Source organism: Arctopsyche grandis, chromosome 8, assembly GCF_051622035.1.
Source record: "Arctopsyche grandis isolate Sample6627 chromosome 8, ASM5162203v2, whole genome shotgun sequence".
Lineage (NCBI taxonomy): Eukaryota > Metazoa > Arthropoda > Insecta > Trichoptera > Hydropsychidae > Arctopsyche > Arctopsyche grandis.
Genome location: NC_135362.1, coordinates 11023063 through 11035688, shown reverse-complemented (window position 1 = coordinate 11035688; position 12626 = coordinate 11023063). Strand labels below are relative to the sequence as shown.

At 35.6% G+C, this 12626-nt stretch overlaps 1 protein-coding gene across 5 annotated transcripts in view; it reads right to left on the bottom strand.

Moving 5' to 3' along the window:
- Positions 1 to 397: 397 nt before the first annotated feature.
- Mrtf (Myocardin-related transcription factor) overlaps positions 398 to 12626 on the bottom strand; it is a 75038-nt gene continuing 62809 nt past the window's right edge. For all 5 annotated transcript variants that reach the window (XM_077437305.1, XM_077437307.1, XM_077437303.1 and 2 more), the window contains 4 exons: positions 12038 to 12103; positions 6312 to 6448; positions 5364 to 6233; positions 398 to 5286 (listed from right to left, as the gene is read on the bottom strand). In XM_077437305.1, the coding sequence (XP_077293431.1) occupies positions 3139 to 5286; positions 5364 to 6233; positions 6312 to 6448; positions 12038 to 12103 (3221 nt within the window). In that variant the 3' untranslated portion in view covers positions 398 to 3138. The remainder of the gene's footprint in view (positions 5287 to 5363; positions 6234 to 6311; positions 6449 to 12037; positions 12104 to 12626) is intronic.

Genomic DNA, 12626 nt, shown 5'->3' with positions numbered 1-12626 from the left:
CCAATAGCTGTTACTAAGGAAAACAACTAACAGATTATCCGAATATCATGTGTGTGTGTGTTTGCATAAATGCAACATATGTATTGTGTATATTTAATGTTAATATGATTTATGATATACTTCTTTGTACTTAATTCATTGAGGATAAAAGGAAATGACATTCGATTAATTCTAAGATTAATTTCAATCACGAGATTCCATATTTAATTGAAGTGTTTTGCCGACTCAGAGTTCTACCGGGACTTGGGGAATAGTGACTGTTTAATTTGGGAATATATTGTAACCCACAAAGCCTTTATTACATATATGCGATAAATTCACATTTTAATTATATCTGTATTTCATAAAAAATAAAATAAGGAATAAATGTGGTTGGTATTAAAAGTAAAATGATAGATAAACAACATACACAATGTATATTTTAAATTAAAATTATAATTTTCCAACATATCCTTAAAATACAAAGGCGGGGAAAAAAAATATGTATGTACATGGCTCAAATAATATACATATTATTATGAATAATATTAAAAACACTAATGATTTACATAATCTCCTCTCAAACAATGTGGTCTTACAAACAGTAATAAGCCCAATTTACTATCATTCACGAATTTATTTATTTAATTTTTTATGTATTAAGTGCATCCTCGATTGACTGACAGATAAGATCGAAATATACTCATCAGTACCTTTAAATTGCGTTATTTATTTATAGGTATATAAATGTATGCTACTGATTTAAGACTCTAGCATGAACTAATATATAATAATTTAAAAATTACGCTAGCCGATAACATTAACATGATTGCATTTGGTGTTATATGGAATTATTATTAAGAATATTATATGCCAAAAGAATTAAGATAGGTATATAGTAAATACTATCGATGATCGTTATCTAAAAATGTCATGCGAAAACAGAAACGAAACAAATCTATCTAAGTTTACACGTCATGCTATATTGTGATGGATTGGGTTTGGCACAAAACTTCGCGTCGTTCAAAAGTTTTAAACAATAATAATAAATTAAATTACTTCTATGCGGAGAATTAATAATAGCGATACGTGTCAAGTGAATCGATTCGACTGTGTGATGATAAATAAACTAATTTAATTATTTCGATAATAAAAATAAATAGGAATCGTAGTATAAAATGAAAATTGATATTTTATGATTAAAAAACATTGATTATAACATATTGTAACAATGAAATTTCACGTTGTTTCGTATGACAAAAAAATATGACCCGCATATAAACTCGATATTTAGTCAATTACATATAAATCTCACAATTAAACAAGTAAAACTTATAATAATGTAAGTAGTAGACAAAAAAAATACAATTCATTCATAAAATTGAATGAAATTACAAAAGATTTTTTTTTTTCATTCAAATACGTAAACATTGAATTTGATTTATCAACATCTTGTATGATTTTTCAGGAGCCAGAATTCGGTAAATAAATGCAAAATAAAATAAATTGGTAAAAATAACAAAAACGTGAGCATTGAATACTAAAAAGAAACAGTTAATGCACATTACAATTTAAATGAGCTTGCCACTGTATATTCCGTAAAAGTGTATTTACAATACTACTATGATGTAGAATATTTACGAAATAATTGAGATATTATGAAATAATTGAGTTAAAAATAAAAGGTTATCAAAAGAACTGTGTTCTTTTCAAGACGTTATTTCTAAAAAGGGTTGTTTCAAAAATTTTCTTTCTCACTTTCTAACCAATTCAATAACGTCTATTTGTTCCCAGGCTGGTCCCACCCTTGACTGGTGTGCGAGTGGTGCCATTCTCACCACGATGATGACTATCAGCGAAGCATATTGTGAACTTTGACTCGGCCATAACATTTAAAATCGTTCGTATAATAATAAAAGCATCTTCACAATAGTTATTACATCGGAACAAGTATTATTGAAATTTATAATACACTTCACTATACAATAAGTATTGAATTTTATGTATGATACATACATAATATGTATGAGGTTAAATTCAACACTTGTACAATATTTGAATTATCATTGCATTTAAAAAATATGCATTTTCGCGCGTTAAGAATGGCACCAAGCAACAAAATATTCATTTTTCTATTAAGATTGGAATGTCTCAATTAGCGAATGGAGCCAGGCCCAGATGCATCAACACGAAATCATAATAAAATTGTGCCAAGTTTTTGTCTAAACATTGGTCTCACTCCACTCACTGGATCGTTATAATAATATTTTAATATTCTTCCTATGTCTCTTGGTCGGCGGGAGGAATGCAGCAACAACAAAAGCTTTATGCAATTAATAACAAGTTAAACCGTACATCTAACATAATACAATATCATAATGACGGTTATAATATATATATGAAATATAATTAAAATATAATTTAGTTCAACATCTTAAATTATATTAATTTATCACACGCACGCAAAACAGAATGGAAAACTGGCGGCAAAAAAACTTAAGTCTACATACATACGTACAAAGAATGACATTTTTTTTATTTATTTTAAAGTAACATAATCACTTTGCAAGATGAACGGTATGGTTTTTACGCGATTTCCAAGCGCACAAACAAAATATTAAATATTTCAAAAGCTTGAAAATAAAATGTTTAGTACAGCTTATGTGCTAAGATTAGCTCTCATCGTTTTTTACACAAATAACTATGAAATAATAATTATATTGGAAGCATTTCATTATTAGTTCACTTAACCTAATGGCAATTTATTTAAGTACACACTGGGTTTTTTTTTAATTTTTATATAAATAAGGTGAAAATACAATATCGTAAATCACACTAGCGAACGTTCAAAATGGTAATCGTCCTACATGATTTTTTGCTTTCAATTGTCACACAAATAAATAGTCGGATACTTCAATGTTCAAAAGTTATCACACCCCGTTTTCAGTGGAAATTTAGTCCTGATATTTTTAAATTATAACAAAATTCAGCACCAATTTTCCTCACATCATTTGCCCCGCATCTAAGACTCCTACTACGTAAGACACATTTTTGATTAAATACAACTATATTTTATGAAGCCACAACCTCGAATGATTTTTTCGCTACTTGATCCCAAAAGTCGACTATTATAGAACTGCTATCCGATGGGATTGTCGGTCAAGTGGTGGCAAAATCCACTTTATCCCACGAAAAATGCGGTGGAGGACGAGGCGCTGGTGCCGATCTAGATGCTCGAGGAGGTCCACCTAACAATGGATCGCATTGCGGTGCTCCTTCGGTTCCCCATAAGCTGTCCAGCCATTCGTCCATATCCATTACTTCACTGCCTCCAGTCATGTGAGTCGTTCCGGTACAATCCGATTGGGAGAAATCCATAGAATCCAATCCCTCGAGATCCAAACCCAACTCTTTCAGATCCAAGCCATCATTTGCGTCGTCGCCGAGCAAATGTTCTAAATTGAAGCCTTCATCCATTTGACTGTGCTCTCTGTGCGTATCCATTTCGCAATTGTCTGGAACGTGAGTCGACATGCAGTCGTCAGATAAAATTTCGGATTTGAATAGGTTACTATTATCGTTCTCTTCGATGAGTCGTTGATTCGACAACGAATCAAAGTCGGTGACGAGATGTGCGTGGTGATCATTCGACATATCGTCATCACGGAATATGTGTCCGTGCGTTGGCAACTTTTCGAGCTTTATGTGTGTCAGGTGATTGTTATTTGTCAATTCTGATAAATGTCCAAAGTCGTTGTGACCTTGACTAATGAGGGAGTTTTGCAATGAGACTTGGTTCACTGAATCCATGCTGTTTTCGTTGATCAAATCATCCAAAACACTACTTTCGTCTATGTGTTCTGATGCATCGTTGCCCAATTCTGAATGAATACTGTTGTGTTGATTTAATAAAATGTTTCTTTGATTCATTAAGTTATTATGCATGTTATCATTATTCAAAAGATCATTGGTAATACTGTTTTGATTTAGTAATTCATTTTGAGAATTGCTTTGATTGAGGAATTCATCGTGAATGCTTTGCTCAATTAAAGCGTCATGTAGATGATTTTGGTTAATAATCTCAGTGACATTATCCTGCAGATTGTTCTGTGTTATGAGATCATTTTCATTTATTGTTTGATTGAGATTTTGATCATTCTGCAAAGCGTTTTGATTCAAAAAGTCTGTACTCTGATTGATGATATCTGATAAATGATGATGAGGAAGCTGAGCAGCTGAGGCAGGTAGTTCGCCATTCTTAATCAGAATTTCCAGCACATCATCTACTGTTTGATTTTTGACAGTAGGTGATGTTGCTTGAGGTGGTGGTGGAAGTGGTGGAGGAGGAGGAGGTGGTTTATTTCTAGTTGCTTCTTCATATTGTGGCGGTGGATTTGAAGGCAGTATTGTTATAGGAACAACTTTTACTCCGTTCAATACCAGACCAACATTATTTTTTCCATTTATTCCATTGAGACCATTCAGTCCATTTAGGCCATCCTTCAAAGTAAACTGCATCTTGACGCTTTCTCCACTCGCTTGAGTGGTGATTAGTTGAAGCAATTGATCAGATACTGGTTTTGGAGATAAAACGTATCGGGGAACTTCAGCTGGAGGTGCAGGTGTTGTTGCAGTTTGTATCTGCACAGACGGGGGAGGGGGTGGTGGCAGCGTAGGTCCAGGACTGTGTCTCCTCTGAAACTCCCTATGCTCCTGTTGTCGCCGTTCTGCTGTTGCACCATTTTGACCTTGTAATGCTTGTAATTCTTGCAGTTGTTGAATATGCAATGCTAATTGGTGACTTTGAATCTTAGCTTGCAGGTGATGAATAGCCAATTTACGATTATGGCGTGCATCTTGAGGAGGTTCTTGACGAGTTCCCTGTGCCTGTGCTTTGATTTGTTGAAGTTGTAACTGAGATTTTTGCAACTCCCGTTGAAGTTCTTCGATTTTGCGTTGCTGTTCTCTGACTATATCTTCACCGAGTGTTGCTGAATTTCCTTGGGATTGTGGAGTAGGGGGTTGAGACTCTACATCCATAGCTTCAGCTTGACTTTCTGGAGATGTCACAGGAGATTGTAATGAGTGATTCAGACTTTCTACACTATTGCTTAATTTATCATGATCGTCTTTGATTTGATTTGACGCATGCGATTCTGTAATGAATGGTCGAAGCCTTTCGATCAGGTGTGGTTTAGCACCCGATACTGGCAAGTTTCTGCGTTTTAATTCAGCTTTTAAATCTGATACTTTCATATCCTCCAGTCTTCCTGGAGGTGGAGGTGGAGGAGGTGGTGGCGTAGGAATCTGTAAAAAGTAAATAAATATGAATAACACATGTCTTAATAAGTGATACAATAGAAACATTTTTGAAAAAGTCTTACTCTATGAGGATGTGATGATGAAGATGATTCCGGAGAATCAGGAGCAATACTAGAAGCAGGCGATGCTGCTATATGCGTATGCTTATGAGGAGCAGGTAGAATCAATTGTGGGTATTTGTGTTGGGATTCCAACTGCCATTGTAGGAATAATTGTTGTTGCCTCAATAAGAGTTCGTATGAAGTTTCTCCTTGGGCTGTCATTCCTGGTGGTGACGAACTTTTGTGGGCATTTGGTGGTCCTTTGTATTCGTGAAATTTGATTGTTCTGGCTTTCGGTGTTGCTTTTGATTTTGATTTCTTTCGATTTTTATCTTTCCCAGGTGCATCGGACCGTTGAATATGGATCTGTGACGAAATGTGTAGCGGGGAAGGTGTCGGTCGTGGAGTTATCGACGCAGGAGGGGAAGCAGCAGAACTCAACGGCGATAACGTTGAAGTAGACGAAGTGATGCTGACGGGACTTGGTGCAAGAGGCAAGAGTGTAGTTTGACACAAGTCGGCAAGAGAAATAGTTGGCGACGGTATAACTGCATGAAATTGTACAGGTGTAGACGTGACTACCAACGCTGTCGGAGGACTAAGAGCCAATTGTAAAGGAGGAGATCCTTCTTCGACCGGAGAATCCTCTTCTAAAGATTGATAACTACTCGGATGTTCCGGTCGCCGTAAAGAGCCCTCGCATGTTGCCTTAAACGGTACGAGTCCTTCTTTAACGGCTCTCTCGATGGGCTCTTCCGTATGTAGTATGTTCTTCTGTATTAATTCTAAAGGTCCAGGCCTGTGTGACAACTGATCATTTAACTGATCCGCTAATCGAGCTTTTTTGAGCATACGTTGCTTCTCCGCTAAGCTCGGATCAACATGTCCTTCCTGCAATGAAATGAAATAAAAAAATCAATCACAATGATTCTAATAAAATATACTTCGTGAACGGAAGCAGAATATTACCTGTTGTTGTAAAATGTGTCTCCGTTCTAATTCCTGTCTGTCGGGACGCTTTTGTATTTTCACTTTTAGAAGATCGCTAGTTTTTGCTCTCTCTAATTGTTTCCTTTGCTCATGAAAGGCAGGTGGTGTTTTCAATGCTGAAAAGTATATGAAAAATAATTCATCAGTAGGCGCAGTCGAAATAGCATATTCAAAATATATATTCTATGTAATGTGTCGTTTAAAAAATACAAGACATTTTTTACAACGTTGGAAAAAAATGATTGTCGTGAGCGTGGAGGAGGAGGCGCCAGGAAACGAGCGTGTAAGTTTTTGGCTCTGTTGAATTACAGTTTAGATAACGTTGGCAGATGTTCGATAAATAATGTTGGCAGACTTTTGAGTTTTCACACTAAATAGTCTCGTAAGAAACAGGTGGCCACAAACAATGAAAGCTAACTAGGTGCAAAAGTTCAACAGATACCCAGGTAGTATAGTACGATAGCACCAAATTGAGATGAAATGATAGGTGGAAATCTGTAAACAATAATTGAGTACTTGGAAGCATTTGGATCATGTGAAGCATATCATCTGGGGAAGAAATCTTTGAGCGTCTGAATCACTTGTGGAGTTTGACCTTTGGGGGGGAATCCCTGGTTGGAATGAGTGTCTTTCAGACGTGGAGTTATTAGGGGTGGTTGTAGACGGTTGGGCGCCGCTGCCTGTTGCGAAATAGTGTTGCGGATCGGGAGCGGCGTCCGCGCAAAATAATAAAGCGGCTCTCGCCGGTAAACAACATTCCTGGCTCGTAATGGCCGCGTACGCCCACGCTAGCTCCCCGGCTAGCGGATAATCGCGGAACGCCCGTTCCCGGATCCCAAAATTCACGGTCACTCGTTCCCGGGGGTGTCTACATATCCTTAACAGCACGTGTGACCTTTGACAATGCTTCTGTCATTGTCGTTTATGCCATAGTGCCAAAACAGTTCACCCTAAATCAACACCATGGCTAATCGTGTACGTATGTGCATACAAATCGCAAACGAACCAATTTATAAATATTTTCCAAACTTTGATGCGGTTTCTCGAATGTATACTTATTTATTTATTTACATATTTGCCACAGTGACATTATAGAATACTCTAACGTGTCACTATGACCAGACATATGTATATATATGTACGTAAGCATAATACAAATACTATATATGTATGTATAAGAATTATCAAGACATCTACATATGTATGTACGTTATAGATAACAAGATTCTGAAATTACGTTCAAATAGTGATGATATAGTCAGGGCCGCCGAGAGGTGTCCCGGGCCCTGGAAAAATAATTTCCCTATGATAAACTAAAAATACGTAAGGTATTATAGATATATTTCTAATGTGCGAAAAATCAGAATTATTAGAAAAATACCTTATATGTTGGTTGTTATTTTTTTTAAATAATTGAGCAATAAAGTATGATATAACGGGTACGATTTCACATGGACACAAAGAATGCGCGAATCGAAAAATAATAAATATACGAGTTAGCATTAAATAAATATACGATTTTTTTATGTAGAATAATATCAATATCGGCTAGTCGAAAATCCCGACACGGGGACCCTCGAGTAGTCCAAGCTCTGGAACTTCACCCCAGCTTCCCCCCCCCGTTCTCGTCGGCCCTGTATATAGTGGGTAGGATGGTTTTTTGCGATTTTGATGGAGGAACCAATGAAATCAGATAAAAACTGATAAACTCTGATAGGAAAAGATTGACTTGGAGCCATAAATATCCAAGTGCTTAGAATCACTGCTTAGAATCAACGCAACCACCGAGCCACGCTGCTGGCTGGCTATACGTAGGTAAGCTCAGTCGTCGCACACACACTCAGTATTTGTAGCGTACATACGCTAAATATTTATACTTATGTGTGTACCCTGAGTACTGTAGCTATCTTACGCATACTACTAATAAAACAGCCCGAATTAAAGTTTGAAAAATATTACATATTTAGGTATATAAACATTTTTATAGCATATACATACATAAAATGCTTGCAACAATCTTTGATTTTGATCAACTATTATTTTTGTATAGGAAGGGCTGCCGATTTTATAGAAAACGTCACAGCTATATCACACATAAGTTGGATTAATTGGAAAATTCAAACAAAAGATTTTTGAACTCACGACCTCTCTTGGTAAATAATTGCTTAAACAGTGAGTGATCATAGAAAATATAGGTTTTTTAAAAAATATACACTTAATAAAAAACAACGAGCGGCTTACCGTAGTACTTATAATGCTTCCATTTGAATGACTATATGTGTGTAAAAATGGAGAGGAGAAATAAATACATAGTATTGTGAAGGCAATATTCTAACGTTTCTTATCACTCGAGCGACATTTTTACAAAATTTAATGAAACGTGAATGAATTTTAAATTAATAATTTGATGTAGGTACATTCGATATGCAACAGCTGCTGATATGCATATAAGAAGCATAATATATAATACCAACAATAAGGAAACACGGTTCAATGACCAAAACAGCTATTTCAAATCTATCAAACGCTATGGCGTATTTTACTGCTGGCAATAAGAATTTAATTACAATAATGGATTCGGAACGTTCATTTTATAATATACAAAGAAACTGACAGTAAGTATCCGGCGCCAATTTAATACAGTACATTTTAGTATCGCGAGAAGAGCGAATGCCGTCAGAAAAGCCTAAGAAATTTCCACGAAAAGCCCACTTAACAGAATGTATAAATACCCCATTCATCGAATGTTTTTCGCGCCTAAAGTCAATGAGTATAACGAGCAATGATAATTATTCTCATATTCAAAACTCTATATAAACAATTCAAAAAGTTGAATCACAAAATTTGAATACATATACAATCTATTTTATTATATGTAGACAAGGATGTTTTAAAAATCAAGAATAAATGTTATATAAGCTAATTGTTGAATCGATGAATCTTAAATTTGGATAATTACATACAAATTGCTTTGAATGAATGAAAATAATTTAGAAACGTCGTAAAATGCATAATAATTAATACTGGATTACAAAGTAGCATATGTATGATGCTATAAGCAAAATACGAAATCAACTGGCCCGCATCAAACGCGTTTATTTATATATGCGCAAATTGTCGATCGTTAAACGAGCGTTGTGAGCATTTATCGAGATTTCCCGCCGATGCGATGATGAGAAGGAAAACTCGTCATAATTGAATCGACCCGGTTATATCAGCGCGGAAAATCGTCTAGAATAGTGAAAACACATTGAGAGAGTTGTCCGGCGACGATACGTGGGATTGTGACGGGTAAGTTACACAAGAGCCGGCCCCAGCCGAGAATTGATATATTGTTTGTGGGTGCGCGAGTGGACGCTATTGGGAAACTGGCTGGACAAGATGTTTTCTCGAGTTTTCCGACGCCAAATCTGATCGGCCACATACAACCGCTTCCAAATTCTGTAGTCTCAAAGAGCGAACGACTGTAATATATTTCAAACAGAATGCACGCGAAAAAAAATTCAACACTTCAACTATTATACATATGAAGTATTTGATTAAAAAAACAATAACAACTTGTTGTTAGTGAAATATTATTTTGATCATTTTTTTAAATTACACATATAATACGAATTTCCTTTTATCCCCGAAAAACAATTAGCGTAGCAATATATACATAATTTGAAGAAATTATATATTGTTACGCATATTTCATATGTACGAATGTATGAAATGCTGTATGCTTGGCATAACGAGGAGAGATAGAAAACGGAATACATGGGTAAAGGCGCAGACACGCAGAGTTACAAGGCACGTGTTTCTTTTAAGATAGTTTTGCACATGTAAAAATAATGCTAGCACACCTGATCTATTATATATGTATTATGGCATCCATGACAAAAATCTTTGTATTGACATATAGTTTTGATAGTGATCGATAGCGATGATTCTCCATATTTTAAGAAATGTAGGAGAAACTTGTCGAAAAATAAAAACGCCTTTGCGATGTGAGACATGCTTTTTCGCCACGAGAGGCCAAGAATGATTCATTGAGTTTAACCTTAAAGGTGCAGCCACATAGAGTGGTACGTGGCACGTGTTCCTTTTTTTCAATTTATATAGTTTTGTATATGCAAAAAAACCGCTAGACCCGATCTATGCTATGGCACCCATGCTAAAAATCCTTGAATTGACATGGTTTTGACAGTGATCGATAATGGTGATTCCCATATTTGAAGAAATGTAGGAGAAACGTGTCATGAATCATACGAATTGAATGTGACATGAAGACACGCCTATCACAGCTGGAGTCCAACCTAGGCATGCCGTGCCGCAATTTTGAGTGTGTTCTTATCATTAGAAGTATGATAAAGGTGGTTGATGTAACGGTGAGAATAAAGAGATTGAAATGACAGTGGGTGGGTCATGTAGCTAGAAGAACGGACGAGGTGGGGATAAAGAAGGGCTCGAATGGTACCCGAGAGAATGTAAAAGGGTGCAAGGAAGGTTCCAGGGGAGATGGGTGGATAAAATGAGTGGGATGAGCTGGATGACAGTGGCCCGATTTAGACGAATGGAAGCATGTTGGAGAGGGCTTCATCCGGCAGTGGATGGCGAATGGCTGTGAATGATGATGATTCGGGGAAGCAATATGTAAATGACATACATATAATTAATCGCTAAATAACTCTAACAGTAGATCTATGATACGATTACGTCTAGAAAAATGATGAATGCTAAAAGTAAACATTCTCAACATCTGTGATGCTAGAGGTGAAATGGAAGTGTGTAAAAAATTAAATTAACTTTAGGTATGCAAATGTATGTATGTATAATGACATTGTGTGATAGTATATTTTGGTGAAAACAAAACTTTGATAATGTAATCATTTTTCAAAATAATTCTTGCCAAGGATTCAATTTTTTTGTAATCAATACTAATAATCATACATACAATCGCACAATTTTACGGCCGGTTATATTTTAAACAGTTGAAAACAACAGTTTTTTAACGGCGTCAAGAAGTCGTTCAGGAAAATTGCATAACTGACGCAATCGGATAGACATAATGGTGAAAAAATCACGACAGAAACAGTGCCAAGTGTGACTCTTCTACGGAATTTTCGAATGAAAATGAAAATAAAGTAAAAAAAAACACGGAGGTTTCACATAAATTCACCAGTCGGATTCTGCACAAAAATAAAAAGACATTTGTACGCGTTGAAATCAATTATATTAAATTATTAGACAATTCGGACGCGCGATTTTATTAGACGGCCATAAAAGTGCTGAGGAATATATTACACTAGTGTTGTGCCCGCTGATTTCAACGGGTGGTTTCGGAAAGGAATTGATACACAAATTAAAATAAAGTTATATGTTATATATAAATACAGTGTAAGGTAATTTACACACGCACGTATTAATAGTAAAATGTAGAGTGCGCGCATTACACGCTCGCCGATCCAACCCGTTCACCCATTTGAAATGTTTATGTGTGTCCGTTTTATATATATTATATTATATCGAACTTGAGGTGTTTGCGACGAGCGTTTACGATCTCATGAATGAATTCAGATAAGAACGTGCTAATTAGATGTGTCGAGATAGTTGCTAGCCAAGTTCTCCTGACGTGTAATTGTGATTTTGACATTCGTATGAGTGATTCAAAGGTGTACGTGTCTTCATTACTGTGCACGTAAAATAAATCAATTCCAACTTACGGGGCATGATTCCTTGAGCCACCAGTTGAGTTAATGGCCGCCTCATCATCAACTTCACCTTCAGTGCTGTGAACAAAAAAGAAAAAGTAAAAAAAAATGATTTTTAAAAAGAGTGCGGTTTTGCTCTGTTGGTTTATCGTCGGCATAAACGACATAATTGGTTGCACAAAATACATAAAATATGTGTGTTAATCTAATTTAGACCGAATCATCTACAGTGTGTTCAGACAATGAGGAATGATTCGACCAATTTCTTAACTGTAATTGGGATTAAAAATGTGCTGTACCGTTACTTGGATGCATTGTGATGAATAATATTGGTAGCAATTTTGCTAATTATGTAAGAATTATAACATTCTTGACTTACGATTTGTATTCGTTCTATAGGAAATGGTCAACGACGCACGTTTTATAGATCAAACTATATATGAAGGTTTCATACAGTAATGGGGTATATGAGTTATATATGTATGTATAAGTTGAAATTTGGCCGCAGGTGATTCTATAATGTATTTTGGAATAAGTGCAAAATATATGCTAGACATATCTGCATGTCATTAATGCTAAGACTTATTTTTATTAACTTAAA